Source organism: Engraulis encrasicolus, chromosome 9 (genome assembly GCF_034702125.1).
Source record: "Engraulis encrasicolus isolate BLACKSEA-1 chromosome 9, IST_EnEncr_1.0, whole genome shotgun sequence".
NCBI lineage: Eukaryota > Metazoa > Chordata > Actinopteri > Clupeiformes > Engraulidae > Engraulis > Engraulis encrasicolus.
The window spans coordinates 43,455,759-43,481,400 of NC_085865.1; the positions used below are offsets into that span (position 1 = coordinate 43,455,759).

The following is a 25,642-nucleotide window of genomic DNA, read 5'->3' on the forward strand; positions in this document are numbered from 1 at the left end:
CTAATTAGGGAGGGCGTGAGGCATTTCTGTGCTACACAAAATGGATGTGAGTTCATGTTTATGGTTTTGTTTTGTTTTTAAATTGTAGTCCTATCTGTTAAAATAGCTAACAGCACCACATAGATAATTAGGCCTACATGTCCATGTTCAGTAGCGATTATATGTTGTCACGTTTGTTTTACAGTTTGAGGATAACATTACAGAGGCTTTCGCTAAAAGTCACGTTCAAACAATCGTCGATGCATTTGGCAAGGAGAAATGTTTGAAATCATTTGCGGATCGAGTGGATAATATTGTCAATAAGGTGAGTGAGGTTTGCTGATGACTTATGAATATTTTAACGACCATTTGATTCACAAGACACTCACTGAAATATTCCCTTTGCTTGTTCCTAAACATGATCGCAGGAATTGGATAAAGCTCAGTTCAAAAATGTCCTTCTTGTTGTGAAAGCAATCGAGAGAGTAATGCAACAAGACCAAGAATGCTTCCATACACTCGTTCAACAGGGTGTTGTGATTATGATAAGTATCTCATTCTGGTGTGATATTTCCAATCTTGTAAGCTTTAAAGGTGGACTGTGTAGGATGGTGGCCAGAGTAGGTATTGCAACTATGGTGCAACACTGTTGTCTACTGCCAAATTTGATCTTTTCATCATGAATATTTACGAAATAATTAACTAATATTTATCTGTAGGACCAAAGTAAGGTAGTTTAGTTGCAGCTAAAAATGTCTATTTCTGGAAATTCAAAATGGTGGACATGGAGAAGATCCCTCTTTTCATCTATGAAAAGTGCTATTTTCCCAGTCATAATGAATACTTGTTTTGATGGTGGTGTTATTCATGGAAAATGTAACAACTGTGAATGAGCAGCATGAATTCTGGAAAGAAACTGCTAAAAATATTACACAGTGCACCTTTTAACAAGTGAAATCTCCAGCTATTCCTCCATGTTTTCCTCCTATATCCTTTGTGCGTATTTGGGTAATTATGTGCATATTGTATGTATTTGAGTATTGTGATTACGTATCTTATTTTTTGTATGTGTGTGCTCTTTTACATGGTGGCCTGGTATGAGAGGACATTGGAACACTTCAGAGCAGAGCAGTCGGCAGACTCTCTGGCTCTCCTTGAGGCCTTTTTCGACACTGCAGTTGTAAGTGCAGTTTTTCAGTAGCTTTTCAAATGGCCTACCTTTTCCTGGGCACTGGCCAATTTGGTGCCCTAGGCCAGTGTTTCCCAACCAGCGGTACGTGTACCACTAGGGGTACGCGAGCACACTGCAGGGGGTACTTGTAAAATGTTTATTATTGTAACAAATGAATGGAGAAGTCATATTAGGACAGAGAAAGCGATATAGAACATAAATTAGGGGGTACTCATGTCACAACTAAGATGCTTAGGGGGTAAGTAAGACAAAAAAGGTTGGGAACCACTACCCTAGGCGAGCACCCCCTCTTTCCTATTTGTGGAATTGGTAATTGACCGATGTAAACTAAGGCTGTATCTCAAAGTCAAGGATCCTGGCCTTGCTTGGACGTGAAATGCTCAGTGATTGGGTATTCTTAAGTGAACTCCGCGGAGTATCCAATCACTGGGCTTTTTCACGTCCTAGCAAGGCCAGGATCCCTGACTTTGAGATACAGCCATAGAGTTATACATCTGATCGAGCACAGCTGACCTAGTAGAACTACCTACATATGTACCGAATGTCCATAAATTATCATTGTCTATGTAAAGTTCAATGCTTTATTTCGTGTAATATTTGCTACTTCTTATTTAATACTTCTTTGGGACTTGGCGACCCTTTCGTCTGAGCATGCCTAGCGTCAGCCCTGTACTATAGAGAGTGAACTTTGTGACAAGGACACCTTAAGGGGAGCATTACTTCCAAAATTGATTAGTTATTTTCAACATTGCCTTTTTTTAGTGCTTTATTATAGTTTTGCCTGTCCCTTAACATTTCTTTTTTGTTCTTTTTCAGAATCTCTCCCACAGTGTAGCCGAAGGTTGTATGCATTCCATTTTTGATCCATCCATTCAGTCAGTCATGGTCTGATAAGTTTGTGATCTGTTAAATGAAGTGTGTGTATGTGTGTGTGTGTGTGTGTGTGTGTGTGTGTGTGTGTGTGTGTGTGTGTGTGTGTGTGTGTGTGTGTGTGTGTGTGTGTGTGTGTGTGTGTGTGTGCGCGCGCGCGTGTGTGTATGTTACACAGGCAAAACATCAACCAGAACCCTCCTCATCCTGCGGTTTGGTGCTCTGGTGATGGACGAGACTGTGTCCTACAAAATCCGCCTGGATGTAAGATCAAAGAGTGTCCCGCATCATTCCTGCTTTCGATACTTGTCCGTTGCGTCACAGACACAAGAAGATTGAAGGTTGTCTAGTTCACTGCACATGATCCTCTGTGGAAGATTTATAATGGGTAGTAGAGTAGAGATACTTTATTAACCATGAAGGAAATGAAGGGGGGAAAAGGATGGAGGATTAGTCATTCATAGCAGAAATGATGAGTGATTCTTTGTCCCAATATCTAATTATGTATCTAAACATGTTATATTACCTCATGTCATGGGTAAGACTGATTTTTCTGAAGCAAACATGCCTAGACACTTTCTCCGAAAAAGGATCTCGGTGTGCAGACATTTTTGCTTTAAAAAAACCCAGTGCAGATTAACCATGATGGGCATGTTGTGGGTAAAGGGGTTAGAGAGTGGGGCCTGTGGGTTGTTTGTTTGATTCTTGACACTGCCAGTCAAGTGGGGGAGCGGATAACTAGCGCTCTACCACCCAAACCTCCTCCCACTACTACTAGATGCCCTTGGGCATGGCGCCTACTGTGGCCCTGCACTGTTCCCTTACTTGAATGGGTTGGGTAAATGGGCAGTCATGGGTAAGCGGTTAGGGCGTCAGACTTGTAGCCCAAAGGTTGCCGGTTCAATTCCCGGCCCACTAGGTTGGTGGGGGGAGTAATTAACCAGTGCTTCCCCCCATCCTCCTCCATGACTGAGGTACCCTGAGCATGGTACCGTCCTGCCGCAACTGCTCCCTTAGGGCGCAATTGGGGGCTCCCCCTTGCATGGGTGAGGCATAAAATGCAATTTCGTTGTGTGCAATAAGATTACTGAATTCATGCTGAAGACAACAAGGCACTTTCTTTGCACTCCCCCCCCCCCCTCTTTTTTATTTTTATTTTTAAAATCTTTTTGAGGACACAAGAAAAACACAACAATTTTTACTCTTTATAGGCTTCAAACCTATAATAAGACGTAATAAACTAATCTTGAATCTTGCAGTGTGTAGTGAACACTTGTGTGCTGTGTCACAATAACAATGGGAGTTGGAGTTTCGCAGGTGGGCTTTCACTTTCACTATTTGCATGGGTTGGATAAATAAGTGCAATTAAGTTGTAAGTTATGCAATGTGTGCTGTATTGTAATGGTAGTTGCACTATCCCAGTGTGACTTTCAATACAGGAGGCCATCACACACAAACATGCATCGCAGTTTAGTTAAGGCTGGTAGTCACAGGCCGAGACTGTTCAAAGTGATGGATACGCCAATAGTGAAAAGTGAAAGCCCACCTAGGAAACTCCCATTGTCCCATTGTCCCACTGCACCCAATTGCATTTGTGCCGCACTTGTGCAAGGGTGCAGCCCTAAACGGCACCCCAAGGGAGTAATGTGACGGGACAGACCAGTACCACCACGAGGATGGGGGAGAGCACCAGTTAATTACTTCCATCCCACTACCCCCACCCCGACCAACTTGGAGGGTTGAGAATCGAACCAGCAATTTTTGGACTACGACAAGCCTGACACCTTAACCGGTTTACCCATGACTGCCCATTCATCCATTTGCAATAAGCTTACGTGGAAGGTTAAATCATTTGTAAATGGCTGCTCAACTCCCTTCTGCTCCTCTCTTCTGAAGGCTATTCAGACAATAAACTCCATGTTGAATGGTATCTCAAAGGAGGACAAGCGAGATATATACCTCAGCCCCTCCCTCTCCCAAATTCTGTAAGTAGTTTTTTCATGCTCTGGTTATTAATCTAACCATTTTCTTTCACCATTTTCTATTTCTTGAACTGGTCTTCTGTACTTTAAGATTTCCACAACACAAACCTTCCAAATATTATATAAAGAAATCCACATGCCATCTGTATACTTGTATATTGGGCTACATTTGCAACTGAATGAGAAGGTCCAAGTAGTAAGATGAGAATTTAGTACACACACACACACACGCCCTCCTACATGAAGACAATTATGAGTTCGGTAACCCCAAAGTCTAAATGTAGTGGCAGAACAGTGCTCCCTTGTGGACAAAGCTAGTTGCTGCATGCTCATTTTTTTCCCTCTTTCCTGCTTCATCTCACTTTTATTTTATTTTGTTTTATTTTTTATTTTATTTATTTCTCAATAACTTGTGACCAAAAATCAAATGCCCCTTTCGTTTTCTGTTCTGGTAGTAGATGTACAATCTACCAATTGTTGATTATAATAGCACCATCTTGTTTGCAGGGAAAAATTTGTGGATGCAATGTTGAAGGGTGGAGGTAAGCTGTCTTATTTTCCTAATATACTTTCTGGCAAAGGGTCTGTTTATTATAAAGTCATTAGTTGCATTAAACTCTACATCAAATGTCAATTGTAATGTGCTACTGGTAGCGGTAAAATGTACAGTAAGCTGATTAACTTGCCTTTGCCAGTGTTTTCCCATTCATCTATTTGAATTGCACATTTTTTTTTATTGTACAATTCAGTACAAAATTAGAAAATATAATATTCGATTGCACTTATATGCTTATACTGTACAAAGTGACTTAATTATTTAGGTAAAGGGTATTGGTTTCCGTCCCTGGAGTAACAAGGGATTGGACATTTAGCTCAAAAACACTTCAGCCATGGATGACAGGATTTGTAATAGTGTCTCTCAACGGGGCCTCTACAACCCCCCAGGGGGCATGGGGAGCCCTCAGGGGGCCTTGAGAAGGAGATGGCTGAGCGGGGGTGGTGCTTAGTTGCCATTTTGGGGCATTAGTCAGTTTTGTTTTATTAATAATAAGGGGGGTGTTGGCAGGTTTATGTTTAGGCAAAGGGGGTGTTGGGAGGCTTATGATGAGGTTGAGGTTGAGTATCGTCAAATATTTTCAATATGGTAACCGAGATAAAACATATCATGTGTCAGTGTCACCAATGCAAAAAAGTTGGATCAAGTCTGGTCCCCTAAATGGGCGTGACGTTCCATTGAATTGCCTTCATTCTCGGTGTCCTAAAGGGGCATGGCTGCCATAGGATGTCAAATGGATTCCAGAAGAAACTCCCTATGAACCATCTCTACCATATATCTCTGCTATTGTCACAGTTGCCCCACCGGAGTAAACATGCCTTGCTGTCCAGATTATGAGTTTCAGGTGGCCCTGACTGAGTCACTGTACCGCATGACCATCAAGAGGACGAGGGAGGAGGTGACCAGGAAGTGGTTCAGCTCCCCGAGTTTGGCTTCATCCTTCATGGCCATCAAGTTTGTGGACTTTGAAACCGTAGGTCATTAATCCCTTTATGCTGGAAAGTCAACGGGGGTCGGCAGGGTTGGGGGTAAAGTGGTCCGTTGTCCCGGGCCCAGAGAGAGAGGGGTGCGTAGAATTGGGTCATTGCAACAACACGACTGCATCGGCCTATTCTCTGTAGTCAATCAGTTGGAATAACTTTAAAGGTAGACCGTTGGTTCCCCAGCATCACCAATGACAGTATTTTTTTATATAAATGTTATGATGGGAGGGGTATAAAGAGTAAATAAAAAGGGTTTAAGATGATGTTCAGACCACATGCGTGACACTTTCAATGTTTTTCATTATAGGACTGCCGTATATTTCTAAATGAAGTAAACAAGTCGTTTGGAGATAACCGGGGGTAAGATGTTATGGTATAATGTTCTCAGAATGCTCTTCATGCATGCTTCCATCATGTATCATGTGTTCCTTTCAAACTGTTTTCTGCTTTCTGTCTGAGATTTTTACCTGGATCTGTACATGTTCTTGTTTCAGGGTTTTCACGTTTCCGTGCTCACGAGCATATCTGGACACAACTGAGGTGAGTATTGTGGGTGTGAAAAACACACACAGGACCCTGTTTTCCATATGTATTGATTTTTTTTGCAAAAACAAAAATCAACATTCAAAATCCACATTCAAAATATGTAACCGGATAAAGATCTGTGTTGGTTTTAAAAATATCTGCATACATGTGACCAAGGCTAAGTTTATCGTTAATACAGCTCTTTTTCATGAAATCTGCCTTTACCCATTTATCTTCTATGAAGCTTTTTAAGCCAAATGATGATAATCTGAAGGAGTTCTGGATTGATTTCAACGTCGGCTCATCCTGCATTACGTTCTCTGTGCATGATCCAGAGGTAAAGCCCCACCGTCTGTGTGTGTGGTCTTCTCTGATACATGTGGATGCATGCATATTTACTGTACTGAAGAATAGCCACTGTAATGATTGTTATTATTTTTTCAAAAGATCTCTATTATTGTCACAGTTTTTTTTGAAAGATTTGGTTTTTTTGTTGTTGAAAGATTTGTTTCTCCATTGGTTTGTAAATGAAAAGCACAAATGAAGGGAAAGGTCTTTACTTCATTTTTGAAAGTACCCGGGTATGTGTAAACAGCGTGCAAGACATCTTGCCTTTGACTGCTCCTGGGTCATTTCACGTGAAATCAGACACGTGACCCGACCGACACAGGTTTCAATCAAACTTGCTGTGCCTGTTTAGTAGCAAGGTAGCACCCCAGAATCTTGTGTGAATCTGACACCAATATTAAGGGAGAAACAGACTGGCAAAGGTTTACATATGAGGGTAAGACACTATACATTCAGCCTTGATTATATCAGTCAGTGTAAGTCAGAAAATGATGTCTGTGGTGTTCAGCCAACCTTCAGAAAATGAATTATGATATATTGAAAGAATAAAAATTGAATATCAAAAAAACGTACATTTTTTAAATGCCTGGTTTCTTGTCTAAACATAGCCTGTAAGGTCATAAACAACACCTGCAAATGGGGTGTTTGGTTCTTTATTAGTTTCAGAGATAATGGGACATAAAGGTTGAAATGAGTTGTAATAAAGTACTAATAGAGTAGTGTCAGGGACAGGACTGGACTGGCCATCTGGCATAACAGGATTTTCCCGGTGGGCTCTGCACCCTTGTCGGTCCCTATTCCAGGTAGTCAAAAACTACACAGCTTATGCCCATTGTCAATGGACACAGTGGAAGCTAGACCATTTCCAGAAATTCAGAGAAGGCAAGGTTGAAAGAATAAGTTCTGTAAAGGATGTTTTTAATGTTCAAGCATCAAAGGGTATGTTGTAGCTGTACATGATGTCAACTAGTGGCTAGCATGTGTTGAGGAATGTATGCCGAGCACTGGAGAGGTGAAACTGAACTTCCTGCATCCTCATGGACCATCTCCATCCTTCACATATTCCGATAGACATGCCCTCATGTGATTACTATGGTATTACCATATTATTACTAGGCTATCTGTATGATGCCATATTTTTGAGTCCCATTATCTCTTAAATGAATAAAGAACCAAACACCAGCATTTAAGGTGCTGCTCGTGACATTACAGGCTACGTTTAGACAAGGAACTGGCCATTTTAAAATATAAGTTTTTTTTTTTTTTTTTAATATTCATTTTTTTTATTTTTCAATTTATCATAATTCATATTCTGAGGGTTGTTGTATTCCATGCCCTTTGTGTAATTTGTAGAGCCAGAAAAGAGCTTTCAAATAACACCACAGACATCTTGTTGTGACCTACACTGACTGATATAATCAGTGCTGAATGTATAGTGTCCTACCCTCATATGTATGTAAACCTTTCCTAGTCTGTTTCTCCCTTAATATTGGTGTCGGATTCACACAAATGCAGTTCTGGGGTGCTACCTTGCTACTAAACAGGCACAGCAAGTATGATTGAAATCTGTGTCTGTCGGGTCCCAAAGTGTCTGATTTCACGTGAAATGACCCTCCTCTCTGTTGTGCAGGAGCTGCATAAGTGAATATACCTTTTTACTAATGAACAGTCAGAGACCTGAGGAATTACAGGCCTGAGGAAGATCCCACTTTTCTATCAAAATGTAGTAGTTTGTCCATTTTTTTTCATCATTTATACCCAGTGTACAGACCCCTCTCACTACTATTGTATGGAACCTGGATTGCTGTCTTACTGTGGATGTGACACCCTAACTTTCAAATTGCAACATGCCTTACTTCCCTAGCGATCCTTTTCATGCATGCAAGATGGCAGTAACCCACTTGGCATTAACCCTCCACTCTCTTGCAGAACACGCTCTGGGGGTCCGTATGCTTGTTGAAGACTGTTCTTGACTTCTATGAGCTATCGTGTAAGTAGCCTAGTGCTGCAGAATGTGCTGCAGGGAAGAGCATACATATGAACACTACTTGTAGATGCCGTGTTCAGTCTTTTGATGTGGCCCAATCCCGGGCGCCACAGTCTTGGTCTGGTATACTGATACAGTGAGTATTTCATTCTCATAGATGTTACCGCCACCTACAGGGTAATTTGCGTATTGCCAATGTGCCAGGTAAAGATGGAGGCAATCTGACTTCATCCATGCTTTCCAATACACGGGAGTGGTCAACGCAGCATCACAGACGGATTACTAACATCAACCCCACTTCATATTCACTCTATTATTTTCTGTGTGTGTGTCTCTCTCTCTCTCTCTCTCTCTCTCTCTCTCTCTCTCTCTCTCTCTCTCTCTCTCTCTCTCTCTCTCTCTCTCTCTCTGTCTCTGTCTCTGTCTCGCTCGCTCGCTCTGTCTCGCTCGCTCGCTCTCTCCCACCATGTCTGCAGTGTTGAATGACCAGAATGTGCTGACTGTGAGCACCAACCGGCCGGTTCTTCCCTATGGGAAGCTGTCCGGCTACGTGGTGCAGCTGTTCTTCTCCGCATGTCATGATATTGCTCCAGCCCTGCACAAGGTCTTTGGAGAGACACCATCACAGTCACAGCCTTCCTGTGCAGCCAACAGCACTATAGCAGACACAGTCAGTATCATACTCTGATCAGAGGTCTTCAAAAATGTAACATGCGTATTGTGGAAATGATATGCGTTTAGTATTTTGTGTGTGTGTGTGTGTGTTTGAGAATTAGCTAGAGCTGTCCAAGAGGGGGACGGGTACATGAAGTAATAACCCTATCTTATTTATTTATTTATTGAAGCCCCCAAGACCGGAGAGCTCTTCTGTTCTCATCACCCCCAATGGAATCCCCTCCCCAGGTGTGTTCATTTCCTCTCAGTTAGTTGGTTTTGTGTTTTCTACCTTGGCTTACTGGACTTATTACACTTACACTACATACCTTTTTATACTTGACTATCTTTTGCAGAACCCCCCAAGCCACTGCCAAGGTACGTACTGTAAGCTCTACATAGGTCATTGTCTGTATCTGTTTTAAAACTTATGGTACTGTAGCTACAGTACATGAACCTGTCACGCACTAGCTTTGCATCAGTGGTGGCAGATGCCTTGCCCTCAGCAAGCGTGCTCTCCTCTCTCGATGTTGACACTGCTACGGATTCGCTCAGCTCCACATTGACCTCCTGCCTCGACAACCTGTGCCCACTAGTCACTAAACCTGCAAGACCTTCACAACCGCGACCATGGCTGACAGAGACCATCCGAGCTCTACGTACCACCCTCAGAGCAGCGGAAAGGAAATGGCGCAAAACCCACAACCCATCTGACCTCGAAAAACTTAGATCTCTACTAGCCTCCTTCTCCGCCTCTGTAACAGCTGCCAAGACGACCTACTACAACGACAAGACCAGCAACACTACAGACTCACTTAAGTTGTTTTCTACATTCAAGTCACTGCTCAACCCTCTCCCCCCTCCTGCGGCTGCCACAGACCTGAACCCAGACAACTTTGCCACCTTTTTCATGGAAAAGACGGCAAATATTAGCAAGCAATTCTGTGAGCCGCCCTCCACCCCAGAAGATTCCCCCCTGCAAACATGCTAACTCCTGCAACACTCCATGAATTCACTCTACTCTCTGAAGAAGACGTTTCCAAACTCATCACAAGGAGCCGTCCCACTACCTGCCTACTGGACCCAGTGACCACAAACCTTCTTCAAGACATTGCCCAAACAGTGGTCCCAGCGATCACATCCATCATGAACTCCTCACTCTCCTCTGGCACTGTCCCCTCCACCTTCAAACAAGCAAGGGTGACACCACTACTGAAGAAGCCTACACTGAACCCTGCTCATGTAGAAAACTACAGACCGGTCTCACTGCTTCCCTTCCTATCCAAGACACTAGAAAGGGCAGTTGCAAAGCAGGTCACCAACTTCCTAAACCAGAACGGATTACTGGACCCAAAACAATCTGGTTTCAGAAGTGGACACTCAACTGAAACTGCGTTACTCTCAGTGACTGAAGCTCTAAGGACTGCAAGAACGGAAGGACTATCCTCGGTCCTCATCCTACTAGACCTGTCTGCAGCCTTTGACACAGTCAACCACAAGATCCTGCTGAGGATACTCACGGCCATGGGAATCACTGGTATTGTCCACTCATGGTTCAACTCCTACCTATCTGGACGCACCTTCAGTGTGTCATGGCAAGGGAAACTGTCTACGACTCACCCTCTCCACAGGCATACCCCTCCATCAGTGCTGGGACCCCTTCTGTCTGCAATATACACCACCTCCCTGGGACGTGTCATTCAAACACATGGGTTCTCCTACCACTGCTATGCTGATAACACCCAGATGTACCTGTCGTTCCGTCCAGAAGACACCACGGTATCGGCATGCATCTCTGCCTGCCTCACTGACTAGTCAACATGGATGAAGGACCACCACCTACAGCTGAACCTGGCCAAGACAGAGCTCCTGGTGAACCCAGCTTAAGAGTCACTCAGTCACAACATCAACCTCAAGATAGGCTCCACCATCGTGACCCTAAACAAAGTCGCCAAAAACCTTGGCGTCATGATTGATGATGAGCTGTCATGCTCCAACTACATCAACTCAGTCACCCGGACCTGTCGATTCCAGATGTCCAACGTACAGAATATCAGACCTGTGCTGACACAATATTCTACACAATGACTGGTCCAGGCCACGGTCCTGTCCCGCGTTGACTACTGCAACTCACTCATGACAGGTCTACCTGCTTGTGCGCTAAAATCTCTGCAGATGATCCAGAATGCAGCGGCACGCTTGATATTCAATCAATCCAAAAGGACCCATGTTACTCCTCTGTTTATTGAGTTGCACTGGCTACCGATTGCCGCCCGGATCAAGCACAAGGCTTTGACCCTTGCCTACAAAACCATCGCAGGAACGGCCCCAGCTTATCTGAAGGACCTACTAACGCCTTATGTTACTGGAAGAGAACTGCGCTCATCCAGCACAAGCCGTCTGGCTGTGCCATCCAGTCGCTCTAGGTACTCCCAGTCAAGACTGTTCTCCATTGTTGTACCCAAGTGGTGGAACGGTCTCCCAGAGGCAGCAAGACTAAGCACATCTCTTGCAGCCTTCAAGAAACAAGTAAAGACCTTCCTCTTAGGAGCTACTAAACTAACTCTTCAGCTGGCCTCGCCCCAGGGCAGACTCTTGTCGTGTGTGTGTGTGTGTGTGTGTGTGTGCACTCTTTATTAATTAAAAAAAACTAAAAACTAACCCCTCTTGGTAACTGCACTTGTTGTTCTGTATATTTCCTGTGCACTTTGTATTTGCTTGTGATGTTGGCTTGATTATGTCCCCTTTTGAAAGTCGCGTTGGTTATAAAGCGTCTGCCAAATGTAATCTAATGTAATGTAATGAACCTGCAGCATGCGCTGTAAAAGTAGCCTACAGTCCACGATAGATGGCAAGTACTTGTACATACTGCATCGTAAGTACTTACTTCAATGCTATGCTTTGTTACACTGTAGCTACAATAATGGGGTTGGTGAAATTAACAACATTTAAGAATTCCTGTAATTTGTAGGTCCAAGAAAACCATCGTCTCACCCCCAGCAGTTGCACAAAAGGTGAACTCACTTTTGTCTGATAGTTATTAAGTTTGTCAATTACTTGTATGCTTATTTCTCAAATATAGAATTGAACATAATGGAACAGAAAGTCTTTTATTGTCTAGCCTTGTAAACTGGACGAGCCCTAGCAGCATACACATACTGTATTTCTAAACCATGCTGTATTTCTAAAGCATGGTTTTGGTAAATGCCCGTTTGCCTCCATAAGGCCAAGAATGAGTGTGTGAGCTGGGATGAAGCGGTGGGTAGCTCTACTGCTCCTAAGGAACTGGACTCCAGTAACATGAGCGTGCCTTCACGCAACTACACCAGGAAGAAGCCTAAGGTCAAAGGTAGACTGAAGGGTAACGCGTGTCCTTTTGTCCTTCACATTGACAAGGGTATTTCTCAAAGTGAAGTGTCCTACTTCATTTCATTCATTCATTTATTTATTTGGATAGAACAATGCAAATTAGCTTGAGAGCTTCAATATAAAAATGCCAGACTTAGCATAGATGCTAAATTTCATCTGTTGTCCTAGGTAGCCTACTCACACTAAAACGCATAACAAGAAAATAAATAAACTAGCCTACTGCATGACAGAGGCCATTTACACACAAAACAAACATTGGGTACATGAAAAAATTAAAAGGTAAAAATAAAGTAAATATACAAATAAAAAATAGAAAATAAAGCAAAACAAATGTTAATTCTAATAATTGGGTGCATATCTGATTAGTTTTCAGCCACTGTTTAAGATTGGCTTTGAAGGTGTTAAAGTTGACACACTGTCTGATGTTAGATGGCAGAGTATTCCAGAACTTTGCACCTCTAATGGACAACGCCGTTTGGCTGAATTGAGTTCTACGCCGTTTAACTTCACAGTCCCCCTTTGCCTGGGCTCTTGTGTTCACTTGTGGAGTTTTTTTCTTAATGAACTCCTGTAATGGTGGAGGACTTAGCCCATTCAAAACCTTAAAAATGAGACAGACATTAAGAAACAACTGATAGCTATCAAAGTCCAGTAGTTGATCTTTCTTGACAATGTTGCAGTAGTAGTGACATATGGGCATTTTATCAAGAACTTCAAGTGATCTCTTGAAGAGAGACTTAATTGGTTTTAGAGTGCTCTCTGATGTGTGTGACCATGTTGTGTAGCAGTAAGAAATATGACTAAATATCATTGCATACATAAAAAGCTTTGCAGCCTCCATGGGTAGAAAAGGTCTGATGTGTTTAAAATTAGACAAACTTGCATTCACTTTGTGTTACTTTTTAACATGTTGTTTAAAATTGAGGCAAGAGTCAAAGTTTACCCCAAGATATTTAAAATTAAGTAATTGGATTGGTGAAATCCACAAAAAATGGGCATTACTCGTCCTAGCAAGGCTAGGAAACTTCACATTGAGAAATACCCAGTGTCTGTTGGCCTGGCCTTACTATATGTAGGTTAAAAAAAAAATTTTTTTTTTTAAAAATCCTTCGTCGTTATGTCTGGGCCGCCTAGTGCCTCCTGGGCCAAATTGGTGAACTGGGTAGGGAGTACGGGGGGCACATTTCAAACTTCAATGCGTCATCCCTCCCACCAGTTATCGTTTTTCAATGTCCTGACCAAATAATTTCAATGGGGTGAAAGTAGTTTTTACACATTTCAAATGTACAATGAAGTTCTCCCCTCAGTAAAGATCTCTCAATTCAGCCATTCCAGAACGTCTCTATGAATGAAATTGATACAAGAATATAGTAGGACCAGGCTAGCTTTCGCTGAGCTTTTTGTGTGATAACCTTTTTGTGCTGGTTTGTGTCAGCATATTACCAATTATTTCTAGAATTGGCTTGTCAATGATTTATCATTTTGAACCCTATCAGTGCCTTTTTGCTCTTGATGTGTTATGTAATTCTTTCTCAATCCAGTCCTGCCATTGTCCTCGCCTAGCAGCGGAGAGGAGAAGACTGCCAAGGTGATGGCATCCACTTGTTTTATCGAACAAAAGTCAAGATATTTTCAATTATGTAATGTTAAGTTATAAGTGAAATTTGTAGTGAAGTGAAAATTGCTCAGTTTTACACTGATGCTACTGTACAGTGGCAGCAGTGTCTGTGGTGTTCACATTTGATCACTTAAAGGGGTATGCCACTATTTTGGGACTTAATACAGTTAAAATCGTTGGCCAGGTTTATAAAGGAGGTAAAATGTCTTATTTTTCATGTTAAGCGTTGTCTTGCTTTAAGACAAGTTAAAAGAGGGAATATGTCGCTAAGCTAGTGAAAGTCAATGGATCCGTGTAGCATGCTACACGGACCCATTGACTTTCACTAGCTTAGCGACATATTCCCTCTTTTAACTTGTCTTAAAGCAAGACAACGCTTGACATGAAAAATAAGACACTTTACTACGATTACGATTACGATGTACGATTTTAACTGTATTAAGCCCAAAAATAGTGGCATACCCCTGTAACTGTACGGTATACGTGTATGTTATCACTTCCACAGGCCAGTCGCAAACATGTACCCCCGCCAACTCCTCAATTGTCACCCGTCAATCACATGACACCCACAAAGGACACCACCATGTTAGAGCTCACAGACTCCGGTAACATTTTTGTTATCCAGTTAACTGTCAACCTGCTGGCGGGTTGAGATTCCAATAGAATTCCATTGTAACAGAATTCTATTTCTAATACTATGTACTAAGTGGTTTTAAATGTTTAACACAGGAAGGGGAGGAAGTAGAGGCTATGCCATTGTTTGATCCAAAGAGTTTAGATGTTTGCAACTGGAACTGTTATTTTTGTTGGAAGACTTTAACCTTAAATAAGTTCAATTGTATAGAACTGTAATCTTAAAAAGATTCAAAGTTTGCAGATCATGCTATCCAGACATGAACTGTTTTGCATTGATCCAGCTACTATCTCTCTCCATAGGATTCCTGGAGCCACCTGAGTTTGAAGGGATTATGTCGTCATCGCCACATCAGAATTTCACTGAAAAGGTTCTTTGTTGAAATGTTTCGATATTTACGTATATCTTTTTTTACCATGTGGACCAGGTTTAACTTTTAATATCTGTCTTCATCCTCAGAACGTCTCCCTTGGACAGGAGTCATTTCAGTTGGGAAAAAGGCCACATGAAGGCCCAGGTCTGTGTGGTGTTTTTATTCAGTTACTGAGCTTTTAAATCTCTCATTGGTGAACTGTCTTTTCTTCTGTTGTTGTCCACGTTGTGTGTGAGGAAATCATCACCTGTGTGTGTGTGTGTGTGTGTGTGTGTGTGTGTGTGTGTGTGTGTGTGTGTGTGTGTGTGTGTGTGTGTGTGTGTGTGTGTGTGTGTGTGTGTGTGTGTGTGTGTGCGCGTGTGCGCGCGGGCGGGCAGAGTCATCCGGGACAAACAGAAGAAAGCAGCCAGTGGGAAGCTTACAGCTCGGAAACCTGTTCCCAACTCAGCCACTAGAGGGAGCTACAGGTACTATATATGGTGTGACATTTTCCCACCAATGCCACTGTATGTATGGTGTAGAGTCTGGATGAAGGCAAGCATAACACACCAGAGCAGGTTGAAGACTTGTCGTTTCTGTTTTGCTGTCATGTTTGTTCTATTAGCCTACTTAGTCTTATTTACCTTTTTATATGTGCTCAACGCCACATCTCTGTGAAATGTGGAAAAGAGCTAAAATTAAATTATTTTGGCCGTTTCCCTTCCATGCGAAAAATGGAAGACCTCTTTAAGAGTTTGAGTGAGACAACCAATGACTGTGCAGGCCGTTATCTGGGAGTGAATATTCCTGATAATCCTGAAAATGTATAAGCCTGCAACTATGGGAAGCTGGAAAATGCAATAAAAAAGGACTTAAGTAGGTAGAAACGTATGAGTGTGCAGGCCGGTGCTTTGACTGGAGAGTAGATCCAGTGGGGTAACCTACTGCCAGCGCCCGTTTGTAACCCCCTCGGTCAGCGTGGACTGGATGACCGGCTCTGCATTGTCTTGGGAGCGGATCACCCCATCAACTCAACTCAACTCCCACTATTGAGCCCCACACAGCACAGCCGGCCCACTACCTGGCACGGGGCCAGACTGGCATGAGCGAGAGAGGTTGAGCGTGCGTGCGTTGGTTGTGTGCGTGCGTGCGTGTGTGTGTGTGTGTGCGCGAGTTGTGTGTGTGTGTGTGTGTGTGTTGTCCTTTTGTTACTGTGCCATCCTAAATAGTTGTGCTGGCATGGTGCTCACTACAGTGCAGCAGGGGGCATTGAGGTCCTCTGCTCACCCCATTTTGGGGGGACAAGGTCCTGAGAGGATGCCTTGTGGGGATGCGGCGAGTGTTCCTGAGGTCATTGCGGGACAGACGAGTAAAACTGTGTTGAGCTGTTGAAAGGTTTCGAATTATGTTCTCTTGAGTGCAAAACGGCTATTTAATCCTGTCCTGTGATCATTTGTGGCTTTATGCTAATGCCTCCACTCACTTCCAGTGATTATGCTAAGCTATGCTAATAATTCTGATCCAAGTCAAGTCAAGTTGGTCCAATAAATCTAAGTACTGAAAAAACTGAGAAGAAAATACACATTCATGAATAATGCTTGGAAATACTGCAAATATGTGAAAATCAAAAAAGGGTGGACTGTTCCTTTAAAGGTTTTGAATTATGTTCTCTTGATGATAATTTCAAACAAAAAACATTATGTATATTTTTATGTGACATATGGCACATTTCAAGCCACCCAACCTGCCTGACAAAACAGGGGCAGGCCAACCAGGTGAATTGCCCAGGGCTGCACCTGCAAAACTCTGCCCCGAAGACATTGCGAGAATCGCCAATTAGCGCTATTACCATGTTATTTTTGCTGATCGTGCGCAATAGTGTGGTAATATCACAGTTACAGGCAGGTTTTTTGCAGAGGGAATGGTGACCTGGTGAGGATGGAGACCGTGTGTGTGTGGTGGCCAAGGGAAAGGAACCTGGTGTGTGTGTGTGTGCGTGTGCGTGTGCGTGTGCGTGCGCAGATGCTGTCATGGCAGAGGGGCAGGAGCCTGACGCTGACCTCCTGGGTGCTGATGTGATGGCCACCTTCCAGAGCTTCAAGACTCAGCTACTCGACCATGTGGCGGTACAGTGCCTACTACTCCCCCCCCCTAGTAGTCTACTCGACCATGTGGCAGTAGAGTGCCTACTCTTGGAGTTTTGTGGCAGGATGTGTTGTGGTGTTTGCACACAAATACACAGTATAATGTAATAGTATTTTATAGCGTTGTGTTTTCATCTTTCAGATGCTCCCCCATATTGTCATTTATCTGTGTTGTTTATCTGTGCCCATTTTATGTACAGTAAGTTTTTTTGATGAGGACTAATGGATTCTCGTCTTGTGCCCTCACCTCAGTACCAGTACTGAAACACTTGGGTGGCAGGACTCTTACACATTAAGCTTCATCAATTTGCTGTCCAACTTGAAATCCCTTTCCTTGTGTCCTTCTGCTACAGGCCAAGTACCAGAGAATTGAGACGACATCTCTACAGTCACTGTCGGACTGCCAAAACCAGGTCACAACACTCCTGAGAAATGTGCACGCTCAGAGGTGAGAAGATATGCAGGAGGAAGTGTCCCGTGAAGCGTCCCTTGAACTAGTTCAAATCTTCGTTGTCACATACTGAGTTTTATAAAGCTATAATGAGTAGTGAAATACCTTTGGTACCCTACAGTTTTCCCAGTAGGCATTTTTCACAAGGGTTAATTTAGCCCATCTGATTCAAACCCTCTTCTCCAGCCTGAGTCCTATTTGTGCAACTTCAGCTCGTCTATCCCTTCCCAGTTCTATATTTCATATGGCACATTTCTTAACTTGCTCTTATGAAAGTAGGCCTACGTACGTTATTATTATTGAAAACTTTTCCATGGCTGAAAAAAACACAAGGCATGAACAAGACTTCACACCGCTGTCCTTTAAATAAATAAATAAAATAAAATAAACAAAGCATATATCAGCAAGTTATTGAAACATCCCCATGGAGGGACAATGAAAGTACCGTATTGGCCCGAATATAAGACGTGTTTTTTGTTCTAAAAATAGTACTCTAAAAAGGGGGGTCGTCTTATTTCCGCGCGCTACTAAAAACTTTTTTTTTTTTTTTTTTTTACTTAACCTGAATGCGGCCATTATGCTTCACAACAATGACACAAAACTCAATAGCCTTATGGATAGGGCGAGAGATTGTTTTGTCCATATCAAATGTGCATATGCTAACTGCGTTTCGTGATGAGTGTTGCACCGCCCGTCTATCAACTGTCAATGTCAACGCGATGCGGGCCGACAATGCGAGGGGGAAAACACAACAGTCAATCGCGATGCGTTGCTCTGTTTTTATTTGTGTTCGGTTTTACAGTCTCATCAGGAAAGCTTTGGTTGTTCTCTCTGGTCACCAGTACAACTTGAAACTAAAGAAATGAAGGGTGATTTGATGAACAACCTGTAGGCTAAGTTTTGGATGCTGTCATCAGCCAATGAATGGTCATGTGCGCGAGAGAGCGGCGCCTTGACAGGTGGTGCCTATTTGACGATATCCCTCATAACAATATAGCGACAGAGAGTAATGGTTAGGGCAAGAGATTGTCTTGTTCATATAAAATCACTAAGAGTTTTACCCTTGGCACGAAATGAATGCCAATCGGACTTCTAATGTCAACGGTGCTGATAGGCAGCGCATGGGTTTCAAATGCAATGCGTCAATCTGCTTTTGGTCACGTTCGGTTTCTACAGTCCAACGGAAAACTTTGGATACATAAAATGAATGGCGATTTGACGAGACGGATGCTGGTTAGATATTGCTGTCAACAAAGCATTTTGCCAAAATCTGTGCATTGCACAATAGATAGTCTATCTCTACTGGACTGGTTGCCTGGCTGGTGCAGACTGATGCTCTGCGAGTGTAGTATGGAATGTTGTGTCGCACTTAGAACAGTCACACCCAGGCGGCTGTACAGTAGGTGCCTACTGGCGCTTGTCAGGTAACCACTGAAGTGAGCAAAGAAAGGAAAAGGGTATGAGTAGCTATCTGTAGTTTTTTATCATGAAAATTACATTGTGAAATTTGTTCTATGTAAAAAGCCTAAGCTTTTCCAACAAATTAAAAATTGCATTTTGAAAGAAGTTTCCAATGTGAAACTAAATTTAGTCTTCAAAAAACTTTTTTCCCCAAAACATGAACCTGAAAAGGGGGGTCGTCTTATATTCAGGATCGTCTTATATTCGGGCTAATACGGTATGTTATTTCGTCGAGGCAGCGTAAATTGATTGACCCCACTGTGAAGTTAGGTTACTGTTAGCTCATCATCTTGATGAAGCAGCCCATCTCGGCCCTGACGTGGCCAACCGGTAGGGCACTCGCCTGCTATGCGGCTGACCCAGGTTCGATTCCCGGCTCGGGTCCTTTGCAGACCATTCCCCATCTCTCCCAATTCGCTTTCTGTCCACCTCTCACACTGTCCTGCCAAATAAGGTAGAAAAAAAATAAATAAAATAAAATAAAGAAGCAGCCCATCTTGACAGAACATGAGGCTTCATCAGCCTCAGCCAACTGATCACAATCAACACTGGTTTGGATATTGGATATTGGATCAGTTACTTTTTTCCTGAACCAGTTATCTGACACCTCTGTCTCCAACACAACATAATGTACTTTGTCAGTGAACCATGCATACTGTACTACAGTTTGCTTTACTACAATGGTGTAACTGTGATATTACATGCAGGCTACTGCAAACACCTGCATGTGACACAAACTGCAACCAGCAGCACTAATACATGGGTGTTAGACAATCAAGCTGAAACACCTGGTTTTAGACGGGTTTGGCGATAGCAGCCCAGCCGTGTATATCGACCCTGTGGAGCTCCCGACAGACAGTTCTGGTGGAAAGAGGAGAGTTGAGGTTTACTTTTGCCCTGATTTGGGCTATTGTGGTTTTATGATGTTTAGCATCCCTTTCAGACACATTCCTTTTGGGTCAACAACTAATCCTGTTGGATGTGTGCATCCTTGGTGGTATGCTGACATTATTCCTGGGTGCCGTGGCTCTTGATACATCACAAAAACTTGCTGTATTGGGTCACAGATGCGCCAGCAAGACATGCACCAACAATTTGTCCTCTTTTGAACTCTGATGTCACCCATAATGTTGTGTACCTTGCAAAATTTTGAGCACACTGCTAATTGAACCTTCACACTCTGCTATTACTGGTGCAATGTGCAATTGATGAATATTGGCCACCAGGCTGGTCAAATATAGCCATGAAACCTCCCACACTAAAATGACAGGTGTTTTGGTTTCATTATCCAGCCCCTACAACTGCAGTGAGACATACTGTAGGAGCAGGAAGTTATACACATCATGCAAAGGTTCAGAAGGAAACAACCCTCCCATTTCTTAAGCATTGGCGAAATTCTTTACATATTCTGGTCCTACATTCCCGTGCATTCTTGGATGTGTAAAGGTGTTGTTGTTTTCCCCCTACTTTCAGTTATGTATTGTTGTGTGTCTGTGTGGAGTTTGGCATTTTGCCTGACTGCTGACATTATGCTCGACTGATGAGTCACCGTTGCATTGCATCCACTATAGTATTATGCCCACTTCAGGTTTTTACCTGGAACATGTGACGCCAGCATTTTCTCACACTTTGCAATTAATGCATTTTTTTAAAGCAAAAACCAAGGACGGTCTGCTTTTTTCTATCTCAGCACTTTCGGGTCATCCCCTTGTAGGCTCCAGCGGTAACACTTTATTTTAGGGATACATCTATAAGCACTAATTCATACAATGTTAATGCCTGCATAAGTACCTTTTTAAAGCATGTACTAAGCAAATGCTAAGGCCTACTAGGTCCTTACTAAGGTTAAATTGGTAATAAATCCCTTATTGTGCATGAACAAGACATTTGCGAATACATGCCTAACAAATGTTTGATTATCCTTTGTACATGCCTTACAAGTTACTTATACAGGAACATTGTATGTATTAATAGCTGGGTCTCTTAGCGTCCAAAAAGGGCCTAATCGTTACGCGCTGGATAGAAGCACCAAAATCGGTGTAGACCTTCCTTAGGGTGTTCTCCATCATTTCAGAAGGGGTGCCCCAAATTTCAATGTCATTAAGGTCATTTTTATGGGGTAAATCCAAGATGGCTGCCCAAAACCAGCCAATAGTAGTAAAATGCTGTACTGCCTGGACATAATGGTGTTATGGGCCAATCCACCTATTTGTGTGTGATGTATACAAACTGAACTTTGAAAATATGTGCAAAATTTACCATAAAAACAATGTTATATATGTCTTATTTAGATTCAAAAACAGGAAAATCATAAAAACCATGGTCAGAATGAGATCACTCTACAATTGAGAGCTCATTTCTGGGCATTTAGCTATTGAACCAACATTCATTAAGAGTTTAAAAAAATTTGCAGTGGGTCATATCTATAACATCCAAAAAGAAAATTGTGGTTAGAAATTTAGGGGAGAAGAGATAAACCCTTGAACTGGGCACACATAAACTCTCCAATGTTAGCATGCTAGCATTAGCAGGTTCAGACACTCAGTCTGCTCTTCAGATAAAGATGGCAAACAATAATTTTAATCCCACTTACACATGCGCGCACACACACAAACTACTACTACTTCCTTAGGACCCCCTCAATGATTTAACCCTAGGAGTCCAACTGAAATATATTCATATCAATCAAGTCAATAATACATGTACATATCAAGTGTCAGTGACAGCTGTCAAATGACAAATGTATGCTGATTAATGTTCAGATATGTATATCGCAATCCTAAGTGTACAATGGAGTGATAAGGGCATTTATGCTTAGGAAATTATGAATAATCAATATGCAATACACCATACATACAGTATATTGACAGATACTTTGTTTTAAAAGAGCCAAATGGTAACACGTCTGTTTTTCCATCTACTTTTGGCTTTAATCTAGATGACATGTTGGCTACCTAACCACTTAATTTATTGTTTGCTCGTTATTTTTTATTTGTGGGTGTGGTCCTTTGTTTAAAACATGTCTGCCTGCCTTCCCTCTCTCACATAGGCTATTAAAATAGTCTTCCAAAAACTTAAAACAACAGCATGTGGAAATCCTATTGGCTTTGGAGGGCTAACGTCTGTACTCTACTGTATTACACTGTACTGTACTCTACTATACTGTACTGTACTGTACTGTACTGTACTGTAATGTGATATACCGTACTGTACTCTACTGCACCGTGCAGTATGCTACTGTACTGTACTGTACTGTACTGTACTGTACTGTACTAGACTGCACCGTACTGTATGCTACTGTACTGTACTTAACTAGACTCCACCGTACTTTATGCTACTGTACTGTACTTTACTTTACTTTACTGTACTGCACCGTACTGTATGCTACTGTGCTGTACTGCACCGTACTGTATGCTACTGTACTGTACTGTACTATACTCTACTGTACTTTATTATACTGCACTATTCTGTATGCCACTGTACTGTACTGCACTCCACTGCACTGCACTGTACTGTACAGTACAACTATAGAACTGAAACATGTAGAGCGGTGGTGCTCAAACTGTGGTACGCGTACCACTGGTGGTACTTGAGACATCTCTGGTGGTACTTGGAATACCATTATGAACCTCTCCTGTACTGACTGGCAAAAGTGAATATGGAAGGCCTTTACTGCGATATTCTAATGTTGGTTGTCAAGGTGGTACTCGGAGAGCTCAATATTTTCTCAGGGGGTACTTCACACAAAAGGTTTGAGAACCACTGATGTAGAGCATTCTGAGGACATGTACAATATTATGCAAAAAGGTGTAGTGGGAATGAGTTATGTTACTGTTACCACTCAAAGTCTTGAAGGTTAAAAAACAGTCTTGTGGCATTTTGTTTGGGGGGGCGGGGTATGATCGACTATTCTTCCGCCCAGACTATTTATGTGCCTTGCATATCAAGAAAATGAGTCCAGGTAATGATTTACTTTCATAGTATATACCATATGAGAAGTTTTGTTCTATATAGATATTTCTCCTATGGGTAAGGGTGGCAAAAGACCTACAGTACATGTTGTCCATCAGCTGTCAGTTTTGATAGCAGTTTAAGTACTCAATGATTACTGAGCTAACTAATACAACTTTTGACACAAGTACTAGGTGAGGACTTGTCTGCAAATAAACATTTTTTTTTTAATCTCTGTCTTCTTACTCAACATACACTAAGAAATCATTCCCATTTAATTTGAACTGAAGCCATACTGTGGCCTACATGTAGGCCTATATTGAGTAATCTGTAATGCCATTCTAAAGATGACTGAAATGCTCTCACAATATGCACTTGTAAAAATATAGAATTAGGTGATCTTATGGGGTTCTTCATACATATGGAAAGGTCCTGTCCTTTACCCTCTCTCATACAAATAAAATACGTATATCTGTTATGGAAATTAGAGGATGGAGAACCTGCTACCTAGGGCATCTTGCACTGACACTATCCCATTCAAATCGAGCATTAGCAGCAGTCTATTCTCACCATAGTTTTAGTGTTGGCAATGCTCATTTTAATTCAGACCAAGAATCTTCTCAAATCGTTCACAATGTTACATGCTGTCAAGCACGTAAGCACAGACTCACCCATACTTTCACACTATGTACATTTTGTAGTTTTATCAATCTGGTCTAGCAGGCTACCCTTGCTTCATCTCTTCTGAGGACTATATTAACATTGTCAGCTAAGTTTAATGTCACGTAATAACAATGTAATGCGTTACCAACATGACATATTGTATATGACATGGTAGACATTTTTTTTCAAGGGGCACCCCTTCTAGGATGTCTTCAAATCAGTCAAGGAACACGTGTACCGAATTATATGCTTCTATCCAGCGCGTAACGATTTCTCGGCTTAGAGCCCCTACTATTAGTGCTAATAGATGTATCCCTAAAATAAAGTGTTACCGCTCCAGCTACTGGAGAGGTTTGAGAGTTGTGGTCTAGTCTCTACACTAGGACGTCCAGCTTACAAGGGGGACATGGGTTACAAGCAGAAATGTTAGTCACTGCACTATCTGCTGTTAATTTAGTCTACCTGATCTGGTCACTATTTTGTGTATTTTGTTTATCTGCTTGTAACCCACGTCCCCCTTGTAAGATGTAAGTCCTAGTGTAGTCACTAAACTACCTGCTGTTAATTTAATATACCTGGTCTGGTCACTATTGTGTGTGCGTGCGTGCGTGCGTGTGTGTACTACTCCCCCTATAGGCTGAGAGTTCCTAATCTAGTCACTAACTGGTCTGCCTGTGTCATCCCCCTGTGTAGGCTCCAGCTGCTGGAGAGGTTTGAGGGTTCTAGTCTAGTCTGCATGTAACCCACGTCCCCCTTGTAAGCTGGAAGTCCTAGTGTAGTCACTAAACTATCTGCTGCTATTTATTTAGTCTACTTGGTCAGGTCACTATTTTGTGTGTACCACTCCCCTGTAGGCTGAGAGTTCCTGATCTAGTCACTGAACTTTCTGCTGTTCATTTAGTCTACCTGGTTTGGTCACTGTTTTGTGTATTTTGTTTATCTGCATGTAACCTACATCCCCCTTGCAAGCTGGAAGTCCTAGTGTAGTCACTTAACTATCTGCTGTTAATTTAATCTACCTGGTCTGGTCAGTATTGTGTATGTACTACTCCCCCTATAGGCTGAGAGTTCCTGGTCTGGTCAGTATTGTGTATGTACTACTCCCCTATAAGCTGAGAGTTCCTGGTCTGGTCACTAACTGGTCTGCCTGTGTCATCCCCCTGTGTAGGCTCCAGCTGCTGGAGAGGTTTGAGCAGGTGGTGGAGGAGCAGCTGGTTCGCCTGGAGCAGGACTGTCGATCTCTCAGGAACATCGAGCAGGAGACCATGGTCTGCACTCTCCATCACTGAGACATCATACGTTGGCCTACTCATTACCCATGTGTAATTTTAGTAGTTTATTTCCAGAACGTATACTGCCCATGAACATATTCATGAATATTGTTCTGGTCTGGCCAGGGTATGGATCTGCAGCCTATGTTTATGACGGGTAATTCAATGGCGGATTTACCTGGAGGAAGGTCCACTTATTCATATATATTTACCTGGAGGAAGGTCCACTTATTCATAAATAACTTATTAATTCATGAAGGCTTCCGCTTTCAAGTGACCTTTCCAAGCCATAGTGAAAACATTATGATGCAAGTAAATATTCATCAAAAATGGAATGTGTAATGGGCAGCATAAATTCTGGAAATAAACTACTAAAAGACTCTACCTTTGACATCTGACATCTCCTTTAATTGTAGAAGATTATAGTCAATCAAGGTATAGCCTGCTTGCTTGAGGTCACAGAGTGATGTTAGGATGAAAAGAAAGTTACTTTTGATCCAGCATAGACCAAAATGATTAACTTGAATTGCGGAATAGAAATGAACAAGAACCCAAGTATGATTATTTAGTACCTAAACATAGTCAAAGGTTCACATACTAAGATAAGCAATCTGTACTGCAAGCTCCAATTGTTTCACAGTCCTTTCAAGGG

The 25,642-nt window shown here is 42.2% G+C and overlaps 1 protein-coding gene across 2 annotated transcripts in view; it reads left to right on the forward strand.

Moving 5' to 3' along the window:
* sycp2l (synaptonemal complex protein 2-like) overlaps window positions 1–25,642 on the forward strand; it is a 36,689-nt gene continuing 11,047 nt past the window's right edge. Inside the window, exons 1-26 of one of the 2 annotated variants that reach the window (XM_063207202.1) lie at window positions 1–46; window positions 185–304; window positions 408–524; window positions 1,064–1,159; window positions 1,988–2,012; window positions 2,220–2,305; window positions 3,938–4,026; window positions 4,531–4,565; window positions 5,410–5,552; window positions 5,870–5,922; window positions 6,057–6,102; window positions 6,332–6,424; window positions 8,365–8,425; window positions 8,899–9,092; window positions 9,268–9,325; window positions 9,433–9,454; window positions 12,048–12,090; window positions 12,302–12,437; window positions 13,987–14,033; window positions 14,569–14,668; window positions 15,000–15,067; window positions 15,157–15,214; window positions 15,448–15,537; window positions 17,072–17,175; window positions 17,547–17,641; window positions 24,888–24,987. In XM_063207202.1, the coding sequence (XP_063063272.1) occupies window positions 41–46; window positions 185–304; window positions 408–524; window positions 1,064–1,159; window positions 1,988–2,012; window positions 2,220–2,305; window positions 3,938–4,026; window positions 4,531–4,565; window positions 5,410–5,552; window positions 5,870–5,922; window positions 6,057–6,102; window positions 6,332–6,424; window positions 8,365–8,425; window positions 8,899–9,092; window positions 9,268–9,325; window positions 9,433–9,454; window positions 12,048–12,090; window positions 12,302–12,437; window positions 13,987–14,033; window positions 14,569–14,668; window positions 15,000–15,067; window positions 15,157–15,214; window positions 15,448–15,537; window positions 17,072–17,175; window positions 17,547–17,641; window positions 24,888–24,987 (2,085 nt within the window). In that variant the 5' untranslated portion in view covers window positions 1–40. The remainder of the gene's footprint in view (window positions 47–184; window positions 305–407; window positions 525–1,063; window positions 1,160–1,987; window positions 2,013–2,219; window positions 2,306–3,937; window positions 4,027–4,530; window positions 4,566–5,409; window positions 5,553–5,869; window positions 5,923–6,056; window positions 6,103–6,331; window positions 6,425–8,364; window positions 8,426–8,898; window positions 9,093–9,267; window positions 9,326–9,432; window positions 9,455–12,047; window positions 12,091–12,301; window positions 12,438–13,986; window positions 14,034–14,568; window positions 14,669–14,999; window positions 15,068–15,156; window positions 15,215–15,447; window positions 15,538–17,071; window positions 17,176–17,546; window positions 17,642–24,887; window positions 24,988–25,642) is intronic. The other variant, XM_063207203.1, reaches the window with a different exon arrangement.